General features: G+C 33.3%; 1 protein-coding gene across 11 annotated transcripts in view; it reads right to left on the bottom strand.

Moving 5' to 3' along the window:
- LOC149180839 (agamous-like MADS-box protein AGL11) overlaps window positions 1–22,891 on the bottom strand; it is a 278,094-nt gene that overhangs the window by 93,505 nt on the left and 161,698 nt on the right. For 6 of the 11 annotated variants that reach the window (XM_089416316.1, XM_089416318.1, XM_089416317.1 and 3 more), the window contains exon 2: window positions 12,413–12,497. In XM_089416316.1, coding sequence (XP_089272442.1) covers window positions 12,413–12,497 — 85 coding nt within the window. The remainder of the gene's footprint in view (window positions 1–12,412; window positions 12,498–22,891) is intronic. The other 5 variants (XM_089416321.1, XM_089416322.1, XM_089416320.1 and 2 more) reach the window with 1 other exon arrangement.

Here is a 22,891-nt window from a genome sequence, read left to right as displayed (position 1 = left end):
TGTTGGTACATTCGTGTTGCTACTTGAGTGCATGTCAAGCTACAGTGCTACTAAGTGATGGATGTCTTCATGATGTACCATAGCTTCACCTCCACATGGCGAAGTGCATGATGTCTTCGATGGTCCTTGGTTCACTTGATGAAGCTCTAACATGTTGTTCCTTGCTTTCATGTTGGAAGCTTGACAAGCTCACTTGTTCAGGAAGGTGCATGTTCGTCACGTGTCCACTTCGCATGCTTCATTCGTTTGTCTGCTTCACATGTTTCGTTCGTCCATCCATTGGTGAACGTATCCATCTGCATGTGCTCCCTTTGTTCATCCCATTCATCGTCTTGACATGTTTGTGGGTGTACCTATACCTACAGGCACTCATGACGAGACGACATCAAATCCAAAGCCTCCTAGTCTACCATGACACATGATCATTCAGATGCAGGTGACCGAGAGAGGCAACAAGGCTGTGATGCAGGATGATGGATCTAGGCAACTGCTGATGAAAACTGCACAAGAGTCAATGAGAGACAGAATTAGGCGATCTGAGTCGACAGTGACTGACTGGAAGGTCTAGCTCAGTTGGGAGGAAAAATTGCGCAAATTTTGGGAGGAACACTCCGAGCTGCTGGAAAGCAAGGCAGGCATGCTCTGGGCATTTTCCAGAACGAACAGTCAGCAGGGGCTAGACAGCCAAATTTTCGCAATTTTCTAGAGTAATGGTCAGGGTTACATGAGGGTTCAACAAGCAGGGATTGCGCAATTTTTTTGGGGGACTGCCTGGGAGACTAGTAGCCAGATCTACACAATTCCGAGAGGGAACTGCTAGTTGGTTGCTGGGGTCACTAGCAACTAGATCTGCACAATTCCCAGAGGGAACTTCCAGGTGGTTGATGGGGTCACTTGTAGCCAGAGTTGCGCAATTCCCAGAGGGAATTGCTAGTTGGCTGCTGAGGTCACTCGCAACGAGACTTGCACAATTCCCAGATGGAAGTGCCTGTTGGATGCTCAGGTACTGGCAGTAGAAAATACGCAATTCTTGGAGGGAACAGGAAGTCTGATACTAGGAGCTGTTGGCTAGGAAAATTGCATTAAGGTGGGGAGGTCGGCCTACTGATCATCTCATTTCTGAGTTGAGTTGACTAATAGGCAATGGGAGGCCTACTCATGAGTGTTGTGCAATTTCTGAGATGAACAACGGGTCGACTGTTCGAGTGGCCAACATGAGTGTTGATTAAAATGCTTGCAGGCAACATAGCTTGAAAGAACTGGCTTGGTGCTTCTGCACTATTCTAGTTGACAGTCGATCGAGTCAAAAGAAGGGTGATGGTCTAGCTATGAATGAAGAGTCTGGTTTTCATAACTTCAACAAAAATGAATAAGTATGTGAATAGTCTAAAGATGCATAGGTGATCATATGGACACACACTCGCACGACTTGATGATGAAACGACCAAACCATCTGCATACACATGTTAAACATGACTGACTGACAGTGAAAGCAACAATCGTGACACTCGTCATTGATTTTTCATGATCGAGAGGACACTTGCACGACAATGAATGTGACTCTGTGTGTGAGTGCGACAAAAGATTTCATGGCGAACACATCAATCACATACGAAGCAAATACTTTGAGCATAACCAAAAACGGTTGCAAGCATGACTTAGACATCAACATGTAGAGATTTGAGTGCAATAAAAAATAAAGGCAAATGTAAAGGCTCACACAAGCTCACGGAGTGAACCCGAGTGTGTGCAATCATCAAGTGAATCTCTCCAAGTGAGGCTCTGAAATTGGTGCGAGCCAAAATTTTGGAGTGTGGTTGTAGCCGCTACAACAGGTTCCTATTACTACGAAATTTAGTAAGCTTAGTACAAAGCCACACTAGGTGGATATAGAGCTTATAGAAACAAGAGATTGACCATTATTGTAACCTCAACAACCTTTCTCCAACTATTTAGTGGAAACTAAACCATAATAGGGGCTTCCCTTTATATAGATCACCTAAAGGATATTCAGCAGGAAGGGTGTCAGGCGATGAAAAGGTTTAATGATCGGGATAGGGTACAAGTGGGGCCAAGTGGGATATGATATTCTTCACCAAACTTTAACTAAGGAATCTATCCTTAGACCACTTAAGTATATTGGATAGTTTTTATAAGTTAGGGTTTGATATATTTTTAGTTGTATGGCATGCAATGTCATATAACATGTAGAAGACATAATCTTGCAGTGATAGGCCAAAAAAGGAGAAAAACTATCAAATAGATACGCAGGGTTTATGGTTTGAAATTGAGCTTTTATGGCTAAAATATGCAAAAAAAAAATATAAATGATGTCATTAGCCCTAAAATGAGGATATTAGTGATCAATTTTTCTTTTTATTAATTATTAAATCGAGCCCCCTCTAAAAGGAAAATAGCACATCAATTAAAATTACTTCTTAGAAATATCTCAAGGAATCCCTAACCCTAAGTATAGATATCTAGAATTTTAAAGGGAGAGAAAATAACTATATAAGGGAGACTAATAAACACCCCTAAGCTAATTCCTTGATTTAAATGAGAAATGGAGTCCTTTTGGGAAAACTGAATGAAGATGGAATTGATGAAGAGGGTGAGAGGAAAAGAGCCTCCTTTTACACCCCTAATGGGTTCTTGAGATGGGATATTTTAATTTCAAGAGATGAACACATTGGATTTCTCTTGAAGTATGCAAGGAAAGAAACTTCACATGGCATAAGGAATCAAGATGTCAAGATAAATATTGCAACTTAAACATGGCACACATATAAACCCTAATTCACATAGTATACCATGTAAAATTTAAAAGATAAGAATTTTGTTTATTTTTATTTTTAGAAGAACATATCTTCAATTGATTGTAAAGGATCCTCCTCATGCAAAAGTCCTCCTCAAAGACAAATTCACAGTATGAAACTACACTATATCCAAGCAGAAGAGAAGAAAAGAGATAGTGTGCACTTCTAACGAGGAAGTGTGGTGAATGATGATGATAAAATGAAAAATTCCTCCCCTCTATTTATAGGAGGGTAACCAAGTCATTTTTTTTCATGACTTTATAAGAAAAAACAATAAACGTGTTTACTTTAGTATTAAATTATGTTCAAGGTGAGATTTAAAACATAGAAAAATGCCAAAAGTAACCCAAATTTGTGGGAGAAAAACTGGTCTCCATGATGATGTCATCCTCCATAATAGGAAATAATGCATCAATGAACTGAGGTAATTGTCCAAAAATTCTCATAACTCCAAGAAATTCCCAATTCCCAATTTTCATATTTACATCTCCAAAAGACACCTCCTCCACTATCAGTTCACCCAAAAGAACCCCTATGCCACTTATTTCATGCATGTGGGAATGACGTGAAACCATTCAAGGAAATAATTGACATCAAAGAGGGATCTGAGAGCTCTCCCAAGTCATCTGAGTGATAACCATCATCTAGGATTTGGACCAATGCACCATCCATCAAACTAGGTCAAGGCCATCTTGGGAGCATAATGGGTCCATCTGGGCACATCACCAAATAATAAAGTGTCCAGGATTTTAAGCCTGGTGTTTCAACATATAGAGGCTCATCAAGAGGTTTAGTAACATGTGGAATTTTCTCAAGGCCCAACGCTCATCTTTGGAGAGGAAATGGTGGGGCCACATAGTCATATCTACTCTCAAAACGAGGAAAAAAACCTTCTAGAAGTTGTTGAAGAAGATTCAAGCTAATCTGCAAGGGATATTTGTTGCATACATGATACCACCTAAAACAAACCTCTCAATACCAAGTGATATAATATTCATTAGGGACATGAAACCATTAAATCATCATAGTGAACCATATCTAATGTTAGGGGCACATAAATAATTCACACAAAATTCACCTTCAAATGTCTAAGTGGACCAAGATCTATAGACGATACTTCACTTATGTTAGGGATCATTAGGTCAACAACCCTATTAGGTGCTTCCAACACCCAAAGGGAGTGACATGTCCCATTAATGGATAAGTGTTTGTGATATGGTAGTTATGGAGTGGGAGAGACTTTCAAGGAAGGTTCCACAACCATAAGACCAACTAATGAGGGCCCAAAATCTTGAGTATAATTATGTTAGGAAGGAGTAATTCTAGTAGCATAAGATAACCATTTCGTCAACCTATTCTTTTTAACCCTCTAGTGTGACTTTTACTTTAGTGATTTATATTTATTCGATGCATAAATAAGGAGCCCAAGCTTTCTTTATCCTTTTCCAAAACCTATTTACAATGTATTAGTTTCTTAATCATCTAGGTTGGGACATTCAAGAGCTCCTTTACTTAGAAGAAGCACTGAATGCTTTGAGGAACTAGGTGATGGGTAATTGGGGGGTAGATCTCATGCTACACTTTTTCCCTCACACTAAATGTTTCTCAACCATATTTTGTATTTTACATTTTATTTCAATGTGGATTTGTATCTTTTTAACATTGTTTCCATTATATTAACCTCGAGGGCCAATTTTTCAATACCTAACTCAAGGATGTGGATAAAAGGTGACAATCTAAATGACCCATGACAACCAACCCAAAGAATGGAGATGCATAATTGGGAGAGATGGAATTTGGTAAGTATGGTGTACCTTGGACATGCTATATTAGGCAATTCCTCCCTACCAATGCCCCTTCCTAAACCATAGGGCCTCAAAGATGTATCACTGGACTAGAATCAAAGGCTAACCTTCTAAGTGAAGTATGGAAATAATGATCCAATCAAGATTGGTCAATCATCCATTTTTCATTGTGATACATATCTATATTCCCATAACATTAAATGAAAGCACATGATTACAAGAATGGTTAGAGTACCTGCCAAGAGATTACCCACCTTCCTTAAAGAATAATTCTAGAATGGAGAGAGATCTAACTAGAGAAATGAGTGGAGAATTCTTACATAATATTATTTTCTAACCATCATGGGGATTTTTGCTAGCTGGTTACAAAATGAGGAGAAAAATTTCTCCTAGGGGTTACTCACATTTGGTGGGTAACATTTGGCTCTAACTTAGGGACATGTGTTCACCATAGAGTACATGATCCATGTGCTTGGATGAGGAGTGCATGAAAATTGTAGCAACCCCTAATGATAAAATAAAATATATAAATATCATGCAAACCAAACAACATGAACAAAATCAAAACAAGGATGCAAAATCAAGGATGTAATGCACAAAATTGTATTCTAACCTATGCTAACATTTAGTACAACAACTAAGTATATTCAAAAAATTAATGAATCCAACATGTTATCATATAAATATCATGTCTTTTACCCCTATGCTTAATTATGAGATAGAATAAGGAGATATCACAATCATTAGCTATTATGTCATAATACTTAAAGATTGGGTGAAAACAATAAGGGTGGCTTGCATGAAAATTACAATAAGTCAACCATGCCCCATCCTTGCTTGAATGGAATAAGGATGAAAAGGGAAAATAAAAAAATTTCCCAGACTATTGCATATTCTCTTAAAACCCGAAGATAATAATGAATGATCAATTTTAAGAATTCTTTCCCAAAATATATGTCATACATACAAATCTCATTAATGTCACTAGGGACATGTTGAGGGTGGCATGAAGAAAAACATGAATGAGGGAAAATATAACAACAAACAAGTTTCTTAAAACAAAATCCAGACTTAGCAGGGCTAAATCATTAATGGAATATGTCAATCAATGAGAAATGATATCAAAAGGAAGAAAACATGTCTTCTACAAATTCATAGTCATATCTTCCTAGATATCACATAAAGTGTAAGGGTGTGAAGGATCATCACTAGTATAAATATTGGAATCATAAATTAGGTCCCCATCAAAGTGATAACAACTTGCATCACATATTTCCTTTTCTATATGCAAAAAATCAACAATGTTATTCTTTATGAGATCTCCCTTCTCCATGATTTCAAATGATGTGTCATTGAACTTAAGAACTATGGATAAGATATAGATTACTTTATATTTTTGTGATGAGGAATCATCTTCAATTGGGTTCTCTTCATAAGTAAAACATTTATTAAGGCCACTACTTTCCTTATGATTTTCTTCAACATGCTCCTCCTTATGATCAAGAAATATTTCCTCCTTTTTATCATTGTAATATTCTTCGTTAGCTCCCTCTTTAGCATATTTCAAAGGCTCTAAAAGGATCTCCCTTTAAAGGGCCTTCAAAAGGTCTTGAAGGGTGGTTTCATATGAAACACTGACTTCCAATGGTGAAGAAAAACTTCAAAAAATACTTTAATAGAAGATATGATTTTTGATTCACATGAATACTTGGCCCATTAACTTTGATCCTTCCCAAAAGAGTTAATGAAAAACATCATGAGAGCATCATCATGCACAATATTTATATACAAAGTGTATTTTAGTAATTTTACTCAATGATCAATGGATAAATAAGGATCACCATCAAACTATGGAACATCTACCATACAATTTGTACCTCAACGATTAGGATATCCAAGAATATCCTTAACATCCAGAGTAGGGTACATTTCATGCAAATCCCGAGGAGCCATTTTCTTGGATTTTGTATATTATACAACTATAGAGTTTCAAATTTGAAGTTAAATGGCTTATAATATGCTTTCTTCATCCTACAAAATTGGAATCTTTAAAGATAAATGAAGAACCTAGGCTTCATTCTTCCAATGGAGTCACCAAATGAGAAATTCTAGCTTAGGCTTTGGGAAATTCTCATTAGAAAAAAATGAATCATATGATTTGTATCATGATGAGGTTGTCTCAACTCCTCCCTTCCAATGGTGCCAAAAATGTTATTGAAAAATTTAACAGGCCTAGTGAAATGTCTCACTAGGTAGATCCTGACCTTGTGCAATAAGAGGTCAAACATTATTGTCATCTCAACATCCTTTCTCTAGCTATTTATTTGTAAATAAGCAACAAGGGAGGACTCCCAATATACATATCACCTAAAATATATTAAAAAAAAATGGTTTAAGTTGATTAATAGGTCTAATGATCACAATAGGGTACTAGCAACGCTAGGATGGCTATGATATTCTTCCCAAAATTTCAAGAAATCTATCCTTAGACCACTTAAGTAAATAAGAGAGGTATTATGAGTTAGGGTTTTAATTCAAATTGGATCATTATATTGTTTTTCATCCCGATCGATGAATTTGGAGTGGAAAAAGTGGAGTAATCATCTCACGAGACTGTTTTTACCGACGAGACCCAGTTTGGCGAAACGGGATCTGAACCTTCTAGGAGAATTTTGAGGCATAAAACGATATTTTTGGGGGTAAAAATTTCCCTATTAGGAACCACACATTTTCATGTTATTCTAAACACATAGATCTTTCCAACGGCGTAAGAATCGTGTCAATCCGAGTTCGCATGCAAAAGTTATGCCACTCAGAAGTTGACCTTCCTGTTTTCACACCTATAGTTTGGGAGGATGCCACGTCAGCCCCCATTATTCATGGAAAAGGTACCAGCCACATTTTTTATGTAGAAGACTCAAGAAGGGTCTATTTTGTAACTCTAATTAAGAGTTGATGTAGTCAAACTTAACCACTAGTAGGCTATTAAGCTATGTTATAACCGGGCCACTAGGAGGAAGAGGCATTCCATTCTTTCGAGAGAATTTTGTTCCATAGTTCAGCGAAGATAGCCAGGAGAGATAGGAGGTAGAGCACACAAAGAGGATTTGTGCACTGTAGCAGCCCACGGGCCACAAGCATTACCTCTTTGTATCTAAAGCCATATTTCCAAACAAAGAAAAGAGTGAAGCGGCCTCACCTTCTAGCTGGGGTTTCTCTCGAAAGGCTTCTCCAGAGATCATATCTTGTGTATTATGCGTGTGTGAGATTATTTTTTCGTTCTCTACTTTTCTACTTGATTTACTATTACATGCATGCACTAATTACAATTAATTTTATAGATTTAGAAATTAAATAAAACTGTAATATTGTAGAATCTCATATTTTTAATATAATATTATCAGATCTGTCGTGACAAACTGTCCAGTGGAATATCCACGGAAGTTTACGGATCAGGTTTTATATATTTTCAATGACATAACATGAAATGTCATATAACATCTAGAAGAAATAATCTTACAATGACAAGTCAACAAAGGAGAAAGAATATAAATTAGATATGGAAGGTTTAGGTTTGTAATTAAGTTTTTAACACTGAAACATGCATAAAAGAACAATATAATAATGAAAAAAACACAATAATTAGGTTTTTTTAATGTAATTAATGCTTTATTTCACTTTTTTATCGAATATTAAATGAAATCCTTACTTATTAGGACAATATCACATGAATTAAAAATACTTTTCTACAATATTTCAGGGAAACTATAGCAATAACCTTATATATCTAGAATTTTAGAAAGAAGAGGGGGAAAATAGTTATAGAAGAGATATTAATAAACACCCTCTAGAGTACCTCCTTGATATAAATGGGAAATAGTCTTTTAATTAAAATTAAATGAAGACAACCTTGATGAAGAGGGTGAGAGGGAAAGAGCCTCTTCTTAAAAACCTTAATGACGTCCTTAAATGGGATATTTTAATTTCAAGAGATTCAAACATTATATTTATCCTGAATGATTCAAGGAAAAAAATTCCCATAGCTTAAATATTCAAGATTTCAAGATAAATATTTCAATTTGTACATGACATAGAAACCCTAATTCAAATAGTATAACATGCAAAATTTAGAAGATAAGAAATAAACTTAGAAAATTTCCATAAGAATCTCTTCAATCAACTCCAAAGAAAACTTCTCATGAAAAATTCCTCCTCAAAGACAAATTCACTCCATGAAACTACATTATGTCAAAGTAGAAGAGAAGCTAAGATCTCTTATGTACTAGTAAAGAAGAAGAAGTGTGATGATCAAGGATGATAAAATTAAAGGTGACTCGCTTGTATTTATAGAAGGGTAACCAAGTCACATTTTCATGATTTTACGAGAAAATATCATAAATAAGTTTACTTCGACATTCAATTAAGTCAAAGGTCACAAGCCAACCTTGAAATAGCTTCAAAACATAGAAAAATTCCAAAAACTACCCACATATGTGGGAGAAAAATCGTCTCCACCATGAAATCATCATCCAAAATAGGAAACAATGCATCCAAGGACTAAGTAAATGGTCCAAGAGTACTCATCACTCCAAGAAAGTCCTAAAGTACATCTGTATATCTCCAAATGGCACCTCCTCCGCTATGATGTCATCCAAAAAAATTGTTACATCAACCTTTTCATGCATCTAGGAGTGATGCGGCACCTCACAAGGGAAGCATTGGCATCAAATAGGAATGCACTAGACCTCCCAAGTCATGTAAGTAATAACCATCCTCATATGGGCTCCAAAATGAGGTTTTATCCATCAAACAGGGTTAAGGCGAGGTTGGGGACATCCTGGATCCATTTGGGCACATCATTATATAGTCCAGTGCCAAAGGTTTTGAGCCCAACATTTCAACATCTAGAGGCTCATCAAGAGGTGTAGTAACATGTCAAATTTTATCAAGACCCAACACTCATTTATGGAGGGGAAATGTTGGGGAAAAATTCATGTCTGCCCTTAGAACGGGGGAAATAACCTCGTAGAAGGTGTTCAGGAAGGGTCAAGATATCCTTGAATGGATGTTTGCTCCATATGTGATACCACCTAAACAAAAACTATTTGGATCAAGTGATATCATCTTCGTCAGGGACATAAAACTATTGAAGTGTCATAATGAACCATATATAATGTTAGGGGCACCGAAAGACTTCACAAAAAACTCACATTCAAATGTCTAACTAGATTAGGGTCTATTAAAAAATTACCTCACTTATATTTAGGTTTATTATGTTAACAACCATATTAGGTTCTTCAAGCCCCCAAGGGGAGTAACATGTCCCAGGTTATCCCATCAATAAACAGGTATGTATGATATGGTTATAATGGAGTGGAAGAGATTTTAAGGAAGGTGAAACAACCATGAAACTAGCTATTAGAGGTACAACATCCGAAGTGTAATGATGTAAGGATGGAGAAATCATGGTGGCATGAGTTACTCCTTTCCTCGACTTACCCTTTTTACCCATCTAATGCACCTTTACTTAATTTATTTTTCTTTATTCAATACATAACTTAGGAGACCATGCTTTCTTTATGCTTTTCCAATACTTGTTTAAGATGTAGCAATTTTTCACTCGTCACGATTCAGATATTCAAAAGTTTGTTCTCTTAGAAGAAGTATTGAATACTTTGAGGAGTTGGGTGACGACTAATGAGGGAGGTAGAGCTCATGTTAAGCATTTTCCTATGTGTTAAATACGTGCCAACCATATTTTTCATTTTCCATTTTATTTCATTTTGGTTTCATATGTTTTCAATGTTCTTCCAGCTCTCTATACCTTTAGGGCCACCGTTTTTAGCCGTGACTCAAGGATGTGGATATAAGGTTCCAATCCTAATGGCCAATAACAACCGACATGAAGAATCGAGATGGATAATCATGAGATATGGAAATTGGTAAGCATGGATTATCTTGTACATGCTATATCAATTAGTGCCTCCCCATTAGTGTGCCTTCTAAAATATAAGGTCTCAAAGGAGGTCCCATTGGACTAGAGTCAAAGACTAACCTCCCAAGTGAAGTATGGGAACAAGGATACAAACAAGATTGATCAATCATTTGGATTTCCCTATGATCTATATTAATATGACCAAACATTAAATAAAATAAATTTATGACAAGAAAGGTTAGAGTGCCTACTGAGAGATGACCCATGACTTTCCTTCGGGAAGAATTCCATATGGGAGAGAGATTTGATTAGAGAAATGAGTGGAGAATTTTGGCATAATGTTGTGAACTTATCATCAATAGGTTTTTGGCTTATTAGCTATAAAATCAAGATAATTTTTTCACGTAGGGTTTACTCATTTTTTTTGGGTAATATTTCCTCTTCCACCCTACCTATTCAATGCAACTGGATATATAGGACAAACATGACAACCAATGCACTTCATGCAATTCCTCCAAACTCATGGAAAAATCCATGAGGTAAACAACTGCACATAAATTGCCATAATATCCATTACATTTTAAGTTTTGATGGGGGGTGGGGTTGTGGGGGGGCGGGGGGGAATTCTTTCCAATAGCCTTTCCCTATTTACCTTATCTTTTGTCAAACTTTTATCTATCTTTTGTACATGAGTGCCTATCATAGTTGAAAATTATTGGGACACATTTATTGTAAACATGTTATATTTTGTTCAAGATTGGTATTGGTGTACACGAACACTACATCATGTTTGGTATGACTTCTATTTATAGTAATTTCTATTTTTTGTAGGTGTTTCCATGGTTGGATGGCATGTGACACTGATTGTGCATGACTAGGGAGTGGTATGGCTATTACTTGGCACCTAGAGCACACTTCCCTATCCTTATCCACCTCCTCCAAAAGTTCACACTTCCCTTCATGATTCTATATATAACCTTATCCAATTACCTTAGCTTTTTATCCTTCTATTATTCGAAACCTTATGTCCTAATATTTAGTACTAATTTTTGGAATTTAGTTATGTTTTTGGAGATAAGAGTAGTATGTGTGAGTTATTTCTTCCATTCTCACTTATTTATGGTTGACGATATTGTGATTCCATTCTCACTTATTTATGGTTGATGATATTGTGATGATATCCTTACTCAACTCTATTATTGACTCCAACTCTATGTTTTCCTGGCTCACTCAATTTTAGGCTAGTTAATTTAAACTAAAGAAGAGTTGTTTTTTACTTTTTGTGCATGTAGTAAAGAACCCCAACCTAGTTCACAATTATTATCTCTCCTAGAGAGTATTTTAAATATGTACTCATGTAACTGGATGAATAAAATGAATTCAAGTTGAACTCTTTGGTCTCTTGGTATATTTTCTCTCTCTTATCTTTATTATTTGTAGTTGAATTAGTGTTTGTTTTCTCTATTTTTTCTATTATTTTGTCTTCTTTCTAATTTGTCTCAAGCTTGCAAATACTATTATTGTTTCATTTTCACAACCAAATTCTTATGTTCTTATAATCGAAATATAACATGCTATCCAAGCTTTTATGATATCATAGATTAAAAAATATAGAAATTCTTAATTCTAAATATATTTAATTAATCCTAGCTTATTGAAAGAAATTCAATACACTTAAATAACAAGTAATGATCTCATAATCTTCACATCTATAGATCATCAGAAGATGAATTTGCTCGATGGTTAAACATATTATGAAAACCAAATGGAAAAAATCATTATTACATTTATCTAATTCATTTTCTACATAAAGAGATTAATTATTTATAGAGGCTTTAAATGAGTTAAAAAAGTACCTCGTCTGAAGTATTATTCGAAAAGTTCATATGTTTTGCAGTCTGTGAACACTTTTGGTATCTTTCCAATATTGACCTCATGCTTCTTGTAGTAATTATTGCACAAAATATAAAGATGTCAATAACTATGCTATTAATTATAATAATAAAAAAAACATTATAGATATACCAAATTTATCAAAATGAATTCCAAATAAATAAATATATTAATAGAAATATAAGAAATTTTGTATTACATAATGAAACATAATTATATTAAATTTGTTAAAATAAATCCCAATAATAAATAAAATTGAAAAAAATAAAACAAAATAAATTTTACTATTTCAAATTATATCAAAACATAATAAAATTAATATATGTTATATTTTATAGAAATCAAATATATATATATATATATATAAAAACAAAATTCAAATTTAAACCATTTTATATCAATTATTTAATTTAAATAAAAATAAAATTTATAAATTATATAAATTTATTTTTATAAAAAATCTAAATTTCAATGAGGAAATTTATATTATAATTAATTTAGGTATAATAATGAAATTGAGACCATACGTAACCTACACATAAAAATTATGTACATGGATTGCTGTGACTCATCCATGCAATGAATATAAATATATGAAAAATAAACAAGATCTATAGGGCATGTACTCAATGTGACTTTTCCCTAATCCCAAATATAGGGCTATTAGGGTTACTCACTGTTAACCATGTGACAATAGGATAACCATCAACAGTGAAGTGAACCTTAATGGCAACGAATTATGCCTAATAAAAGTAATAAAAGCCATAAGTGAATATTTTAAATATTATAGTGATATATATAAAGGTAGGGAAGAGGAAGGGAAATTGTAATTATGGACACAATATGGTTAGAAGATAATTCTTTATTTATAAGACTTGTACTCAATGTGACTTTTCCTTATTCCCGATGTAGGACCATTAAGGTCACTCACTACTAACTATAACCATTAACCGTGAACTGTGATCGCAATGAATTATGCCTAATAAAATTTACAAGTGAATATTTTAAATGTTATAGTGATATATATAAAGTTAGGGGTGAGGAAGGGAAATTGTAATTATTTGATTTTGTAGAGGAGTTTTTGTATCTCATAATTTTATGATATTGGAAAGTTTGATATAATTTTTTCAATTTTTTTTAGTATATTAATTGGTTGTAAGTTGATTCTAGATATTAAATTTGTTAAAATGAATTTTTTTAATGTAAAAATAGAGTAATATTTTACATTTCAAAATATTTGATTTTTCTCAACACTTTATAGATTTGCAATTAACATAAATCTTAGTTTTTTATAATACTATTTATTTTATATATAAATTTCACATTTCTATATATAAAAATATTCATATTTTTTATTTTATTAAAATTCTCATAATGTATATAAGTGCATACATATGTGCATAGACTTTTTATTTCACATGTTTTATAATTGAATATAAATAATTACTATTTAAAATTATTTTAATGTGTTAGGCATAATATAAATTATTTTTCAAAAAAATTGTTTATAATTTTATTAATAAAAAAAAATTTGCAATATAACAAAGTGAATTGAGCAATTTATTAGTTTTATTATTATCTTTATTACTTGGTTTTTTAATCAATTCTTTAATTAAATTGATATCATATTTCATCATTATTACTATTATATCTTTATTTAATAATTTATTACAATGTTTAATATTACAAAATTTGTTTCTATAAATCATTTTATTGAATATTAATCTATTTAAATTATAATCTAATTCTCATAGTAAAATAAAATAGATTTCTCTTAAAATAATTCCAAACTCAAATTTATAAACCAAAAAAACTTAAATCCATACCATATATCAACTATGATGAAAAAAAGCTTAAATCCACACCATATTATATCAACTATGATAAATCTCTCATATTCATAATTAAGATAAGAAAGAGAAATAACAGACTATTTCTTACTTAACAAAAAAAACTAACTCAAGTGACGAGGTGAGGTAGATTTTCAGAAATCTATATCCACAACTCAATTTTAAGTAGTGTTTAATTGAAGAAAGATTAACCCATGAAAGTACCAAATCTCAAATGTATAAGTAATCCTAACGAATTTAATAATCTTCTCAATAACCGTTAGGTTTTCATATGTCAAAAAATAAAATAAATTATATTAAAGATCTATGATAAATTCAACGAGTAGAATGAAAAACAGACTCTAAATTAAAATAGACAATGGAAAATTTTGCAATTTTCAATAAAGAAATTCTATAAATTAAGAAAATACATAAGATTCGACGGAAGACTTCTCTCATCAAGTTAGACCGATAACAATGAAAATATTACCAACACACTTTAAGTCAATATTGTCAAACATGCTCATGAATTTCAGCTTCATGTCCAATCATCTTTTATAAAAGAAATAATAATAATAGTACGTCATTCATTATGGAGATTATGCCATAGGTAAAAACCTAGAATTAAAAAAAAATACCAATCTTATCTTAGAGTGCATTATGAATCTATTTTAACCAATAGAAAAATACCAATCTTATCTTAGAGTGCATTATGAATGTATTTTAACCAATAGAGTTCTTCAATTTATTAATAAGTTTATAAGTACTAGTATCAACAAAACATGGGGATTTGTAAATAAATATCCTTACACATGTGTCCATAAATTGAGAAAGGAAAGGATCTTGAACCTTTATATTAGAGCGTTGTATTTAGGTGGAAAAAATGATCTCATGTAATATCTACGTTGCGCATAAGAGAATCATAAAATACGTAAGTGGTATTTTTTCATATCAACGAATTTATTTGAAGAGAAATTAGATTTATAGATTCGCTTGGTTTTAATAGCATTCGTCCTTATTATAAGAGGTACTAACTTATAAATAAATCTTTTAACAAATGTGATGTATTTTTTTACATAGCATCATTTTGCTACCTCTAACTTATAAATAAATATTTTAATAAATGTGATGTATTTTTTACCTCGCATTATTTTGTTCTTAGTTTTTATTGACATTTTTCATAAGACTAAGGATCACATGCATTTATGAATAAATATTGTAGCATGTGAAATTTTCACTTAGGTATTCACGTATATCTATCTAATAAGATGTGTCTTGTATAGTCTAACTCTATGTCATATTAATGATTGACTTACGTAATGATGATATAGTATCTCTCAATTGCTATTATAAAAAGATGGATGCCTTCTTATAGTTCCCTTCACCTTAGTCAAGATACAAAACCTTACTAGGATGCCTAATTCTTAGGTGGGGTCTCTCAATCCTTCCTTCTCTTGGTCCCTAGCCCTTAATCATTAGCTCAACTTATTTTGATCCTTAAGGAATCGTGAAGGAATCCAACTAGGGTGATTTATAATTTTATGGGTCCTATTACCAAAGAATCTAGTAGACCTCGTGAAAAGCCTCATTGGGCAAATCCAGACCTCCTCTCAACGGAATATTGGCCACCACTGTCACCTCAACAACCTTTCTTGAGCTATTTAGTGGTAAATAAACGACAAGTGATGTTTCCCTCTACATAGATCACCTACAGGGTATTCAATAAGAAGGATTCAAGGTCATTGATAAGTATAATTATTGGCATAGGGTAGTGGTAGAGCCTGGAGAGCTAAGATAATCTTTACCAAAGTAGAAACACTCTATCCTTAGACAACTTGAGAAAATTAGATGGTTGTTATAAGTTAGGTTGTATTATATCTTCAATGATAGGGCATACAAGGTCATATAATAGTTGGAAGGAGTAGCATTATAATGATAAATTAACAAAGGCACAAGACTATCTATTAGATATAAAACATTTAGGGTTTGCAATTGAGTAAACAAGAATAAAAAAACAATATAACACAATGACATCAACCTAGAATTAAGGTTCCGAAATGTAATAAATGTTATATTTTGTTTTTTATGAGTTATTTGATGCAATCCCTCCAAAAGGACAACAACACATTAAATAGAATTACCCTTATAGCAATATTTCAAGAAATCCTAACCCTAAGCTACATATCTAGAATTTTGGAGAGAAGAGAGAGAAAATAATTAATGTAGAGAGATTGATCAACATCACTTATACTAGTGCCTTTATCTAAATGGGAAATAGAGTTATCTAGGACAAATTCCATGGAGATGACCTTGATGAAGAGGGTGAGAGGGTTAAAGCCTCTTCTTATAAACTCTAGCAACTTCCTTAACAGGGATATTTTAAATTCAAGAGATGTAAAATTCATAGTTCTCTTGAAGGGTTCAAGGAAGACAATCTTGCATAGCATAAGGAATCAACATTTCAAGATAACATAGCAATTTTAACCATGGAACACATATAAACCCTAATTCATATAGGATAACATGGAAAATATAGAAGATATGCAATAAATTTATAAAATTTTGACAAGAACCTCTTTAATCAATCTAAAGAGACCATCCTCAAGTAAAAGTCTTTATCGAAGGGAAATTTGCACCATAGAATCACATCGTGGCTAAGTAGAAAAGAAGAAAATAGTTAGTGTTCACTTCCAAAGAGAGAGAAGTGTGATGATGAATGATGTTGAATTAGGGAATAAGGTAGGCATATATTTATATGAGGGTAAGCAAGAGTTATTTCTCTAATTTCACAAGAAATTTCTAAAAATATTTTAGTTGAGCATTCAATTAGGTCAGAGGTCACATGCTCACATTGAAATAAATATAAAACATAAAAAATGCCAAAAATAACCCACATATATGGAGTGATCTCCACCATCACTTCATCCAACAAAATAAACAATGATACATCAAGGTACTAAGGCAAGGGTCCAAGAATGCTCCTCGCTCCAAGAATGTCCCAAAGTGCATGTGTACAACTCCAAAAAGTGCCTCCTTCACAAAGATTTCATCTAAGAGAGGTCCTACATAACCATTTTCATGCACGTGGGAGTGATGAAACACATCTAAGGTGAAAGTGTTATCATCAAAGAGGAATATGATATCCCTCACAAGTAATCTCAGTGAAAACCATCCTCATATGGGCTCGACAACAATGCACGTTCCATCAATCAGGGTTAAGGCCAACTTGGGGGAATCTTGGCTCCATCTTGGCACATCATCAAGTAGTCTAATTCCTAGGATTTCAAGCTCATTATTTCATCATCTAGAAGCTCATCAAGAGATGTACTATCATATAAAAACTACTCAATGCCCAACGCTCCTCTTTGAAGGGCCAATGTTGGGGCGACAAGTTCAAGTATGTTATCATAAAGGGGAAAATTACTCAATTAAAGGTATTGAAGAAGAATCAAACTATACCTAAAGGTATCTCTAGTGCATATGTGATACCACTTGAAAAAATAATCTCAATATCAAATGAGATCAACTTCATTAGGGAATAAAACCTTTAGAGCATCATAGTGCACCATCTATAATGTTAGGAGTAAAGGAATGCTTCATGCAAAACTCACCTTCAAATGTCTAACTAGATCAAGATTTATAAACATGTTACCTCACTTATGTTAGGGATGATTAGGTCAACAATATTATTAGGTGTTTCCAAACCCCAAGGGGAGTGACATGTCTGAGCTCAATGTATCAATCCATATGTGTGTGTGTGTGTGTGTGATATGGTGATGATAGAATGGGGGAAACTTCAAGTTAGGTGCCATAGCCATGAGACCAACTAATGGGGAGATCCAACATCTTGAGTGTAAGGTTGTAAGGAGGGAGAAATTCTGATGGCATGAGTTACCCCTTTCCTTGACATTCTTTTTTTACCCCTGTTTTCCACCTTTTACTTTAATGGTTTGTCTTTATTTAGTGCATAGACTAGGATCCTGATATTGATTTATGCATTTCTAAAATCAGTTGAAGATGTGGAGTTTCACACTCGTCGAGGTTGGGAAACTCGAGATTTCCCTTTTTTACTAAACAAAGAATTGCATTATTTGAGGAATTGAGTGATGGCTAATGGGGGATTATATATCGTGCTAGAATTTTTCCCATGTACTATAATTTAGGCTAGCCCTATCTTGAATTTTACCTTTTCTTTTATTGTGGCTATATATGATTTTAACTTTATTTCTACCACACTACCTCCAAGACCAATTTTACAGGATCTGACTCACGGATGTGGATATAGGGTACCAATCCCAACGACCAATTACTCCCAACTCAAAGAATGGAGATATATAATGAGGATACATAGAAAGTGGTAAATATGGGTTATCTTGGTCATGTTATACCAATCGATTCCTCAACCAATAGTTACCTTACTAAACCATAAAGCCTCATAAGAGGTCCCACTCGTCTAGAGTCAAAGACTATTCAAGGTTATTAAATAATTCAATTTCCGTGTGATCCATATTATCATTCCCATAACATTAAATTAAATACCATAATTGAGTTAATGTTATAATACCTGCTGGGATATGACCCACCTTCCTTCAAGAAGCATTCCATATGGTATAGATATCCAACTAGAGAAATAGATGGAGAAATATAACATAATGTTATCTTCTAACCATCACAGAGTTATCCAATTTTTGTGGGTAACTAGTCCAATTGAAGCTATAGACCCTATTTGAGTCCATAATTTCTTAACATGCTTTACCTTTGTTCCAAATTATCTCAAATTCTTTTAGAGGTATTTGTAATGTCAAATTGAGTCAAGCTTCATTAATCATTCTCGATCTCTAAGAAGAAAATTTATCACATGATCCCTAGACCATTTGGATTACATAATCGTATTATTTTTCATCTATCTTGATGATTTTATAGTGGAATAAATGTAGGAATAAACTTGTAGGATCACTTTTAATGATAGCTCCCAATTCCTAGAATTGGGGTATGAAAATATTATGGAGCCTTTTTTAGGATCAAATGAAATTTTTAGGGTCAAAATATTCCCACTTTAGCATGATACCTTAAGACATTTATCTACACACAAATACCTTTCCAACATTGCAAGAATCATGTCAAACAAATTTTGTATGCAAAATTAATGTCTCCTGCAAATTATATGAGGCTAGCCACATGTGGACTTTGAAGAAGACTCTAGAAGGTTCAAACATGTAACCCTTCTTGAGATTTGAGGTAGTCAAACCTTACCCCTAGTTCTCTTTCGAGTTATGTTAATAATAAGGCCACTGGGAGGAGTAGGGGTTCCATTATATACTATCGTATTTTGTTCTATACATAAGAAAATCATTTGGGAGTGGGAATTTAGAGAGTAGAAAATATGGTTTTAAAGCTATATAGCAGACTTATAGGCCGCGAGTGATAGGAAACTCCATAAAGAGTACCTCTTCCTTTATACTTGCATTTTTTCAAACCTTAGAAAAGAGAGTAAAGCAGCCCCACCTTCTAGTTGGGTTTTCTCTTATGAGGGTTTCCGAAAGAAAAATTTGAGTCTATTGTGGATGGTGTGTGTTTATTTTTATTCTATATTTCTTATATTTTAGATAATTTACTCATTTAATTTGAGAAAGAATAAATAAAGAGTCTAAGATCTGAAGGAAATTTAACATTCACAGTAAATATTTCTAGTAGATTTATTATATTATTTGTGACAAATTATTCTATTGCAATATCCATAAAATTTTATAAATCATTGGATGTACCACTTTCGTAATTGATGAAACACATAACATATGGTTGTTTTAAGGATTAAACTCCATGACATAGTCTCGTTAAATCCATTTCCCTTCATTCAACAAGTGTGGTATGGTCCCTTCAATGGCCAACCTAACATATACTTACACTTATAGGTTGTTTCCTTGTATATTTATCCCTTTCAATTTATCTATGTAAAATATTTTGGATTCTAGAACTATCTAATAGATGAAAACCTTAATTCGTAGGTTCACATTTTAATTATTTTTTATCTCCTTCCACCTCTCTTGAGCCCCTAAGGATGCTTACACTTGTCATCACCAGCACCTTTACAAGGAATATTTGGCCAAATTGTCTCTTCTCCTAGAATACTTATTGATTAATCCTAGGGTATATTCATTATCATATTTCCATTCATACCGTAGAAGTTTCAACCCTACAACCTTAATGAAGGTTCCATTGCATCTAAGGGAAATACAGGTATCATCCCCAAAACATAGAACTACATATCTCTCCACTTAATACTTCATTGATTTCCCTTTATAGTATCATGTCTTATGGATATCATCTCATTGCAATGAGTACTCTTATAATGTGCAACTAATATCCACCCAAGTACTCAAATAACAATTCCAAACCAACCATACAATGTAGGATGACCTATCCCATACAATGTAAACCATGTTAGTCAAACTAGATATCCACCAATTCCTCCCACCATGAGACCCTTCTCTACTACTAACCAAGTATATTATATAGCATTTCACCCTTCACCAAGTAAACATACAATTACCTATCTCATGTAGGACATGTCAGAAACTCAAGCCTACATGTGACAACTAAACAATGAATCCTTAGGGAATTTTTAAGATCTTAAAGACTCTCTTAGGTTCTCATCCCCTCATCAATAGTTTTACTAGAAATTAAATCTCACATGTTACCTCAAAGCCCCCTTATTCCATATCCTTACACACATGCACACTTGAAATGTGACAAGTGTGAGGTGCCCTCTTACAAGATAATTACTCATGAAACCAACGAAAATAACTTAGGTATTGACCATTTCCCTCACTCAAATAAATAGTTCAATTATCAAAATTAAAAATAAAAACAAATGTCATGTCCTACAATAGAATAACTCTTCATATTCTTATTAGCGCTCCTAATATCCTCTTATCAAAGTTATTACCTCTCATTGAATCACCACTTGTAAATAAGGAATCATGCATCAACATAAAATTTCTTTAAGACAAGTTTCTCCTCCTCAACTTGTTGACACCACACATTAATCCCAAGATAAAGTAACATTGGAAGTATTTAGTGTATTAAACACATTGTAATAATTGGATTCTTTGGCTTGCATTCCAATGAGCCTCCTCATTATCTTGTAGGAACCTTCAAAATTCCTCCTTAAAACATGGAGATCAAACCTTCTCCAATAAACCTTTCGTAATGATGAATAGTTAAAATTCAAGGATGCATTATTTCCTTCTCACCCTTCCATGTGCTCAAATTCACTTTAAATATGTACCAACGATAATATGTTTTTAATTAATCAATCGTTAGCTTCCAACCACTTTACATATGCCCCGATCCTCTCATGTTTGTCCCACCTCTTCATCACTTTCGCTTTATTTTCCTCTTTTCATCATCTTTCATTAGCTATTCAAGGTAACCTTGGCTACCATCATAAGGGTCACATGTTTTAATTAGGGTTTATCAATTTGAATAAGTTTTGTCTCTAATGGGACCATTCTAAGAACAAGAAGGACCACATATCATTAACTCTAGCCACCTCCTACCATATTAATATTCAATATTCCTTTGCTTTCCTTTTACTTTCTCCCTATCTTGGTTTCACATACTTGTTCCCATCCTCCAAGTCATCTTTTCCTCATCCTTAGGATTCTCAAGGTAAGCCTCACCCCTTACTCTATTGATATTATGGGATAACTTCCTTGAAGCTTTGAATTTTGAAATACGTATAATATGGTTACCCATTTTATGGATGGGAGTGCAAGTTAGGGTGATATGTAAATTTTTATGGATATTCAACTGGATAGTTCATCCCAATAGATCTTATAAAATAAACTGAAATCTATATTATGACGGTTAAATTATTTTAGATTCCATATTTGTTAATTACTAATTCTTATTTTATGCATGAATGAGATAAATTGCAAAAATAGAGAACAAAAAATACAATCATACACCATCCAATATTAGCACAAATATTATCTTTTGGAAAATTTTATAGGAGAAGAACGAACTAGACGGTGAGGATTCTATGCTCTCTTTTCTCTACTATGGAAATAATGCAAGTATAGAGGAGAAGGCACTCATTATGGAGTTATCTAAAACCTGTCGTCTATTATGGTACTAAAAAATACAAATATCCTCTATTGTTCTCTCTAACTCCCACTCTTAGTTCCTTTTCATTACTATGGAACAAGATAAAATAACATAGAATGGAAGTAGTCAAAGTTTAACATAGCCTAATAGCCAACTAGGATTTAAGTTCGAATCCCTCAACTCTAAAATATAGTTACAACTTTGACAATTCAAGAGTTTTATTAATAATCCACACATGACTAGCCCCTTTTGCATGCATAACAAGGGTTGATGTGGCATCCTCTCAAATTGTGGTGGTCAAAATAGAAGGTCAACTTCTGAGAGGCATAAGTTTTGCATATGAACTTCGATTAACATACTTCTTCCATTGTTGAAAAGGTATATGAGTGTAGGAAAATGTCAAAGGCTTTGACACAAGTTAAATTTTTTATCCCCAAAAATTATTTGTTTATTACCTCAAAATGGCCCTAGAAGGTTTTAAACCTCAATTCTCCAAACTAGGAC

The sequence above is a fragment of the Pinus tabuliformis genome, chromosome 3_2 (assembly GCF_031772625.1).
Source record: "Pinus tabuliformis cultivar Carrire ecotype Pingquan chromosome 3_2, CPIR1, whole genome shotgun sequence".
Taxonomy (NCBI): Eukaryota; Viridiplantae; Streptophyta; class Pinopsida; order Pinales; family Pinaceae; genus Pinus; species Pinus tabuliformis.
This window is presented reverse-complemented; position numbering and strand designations above follow the sequence as displayed.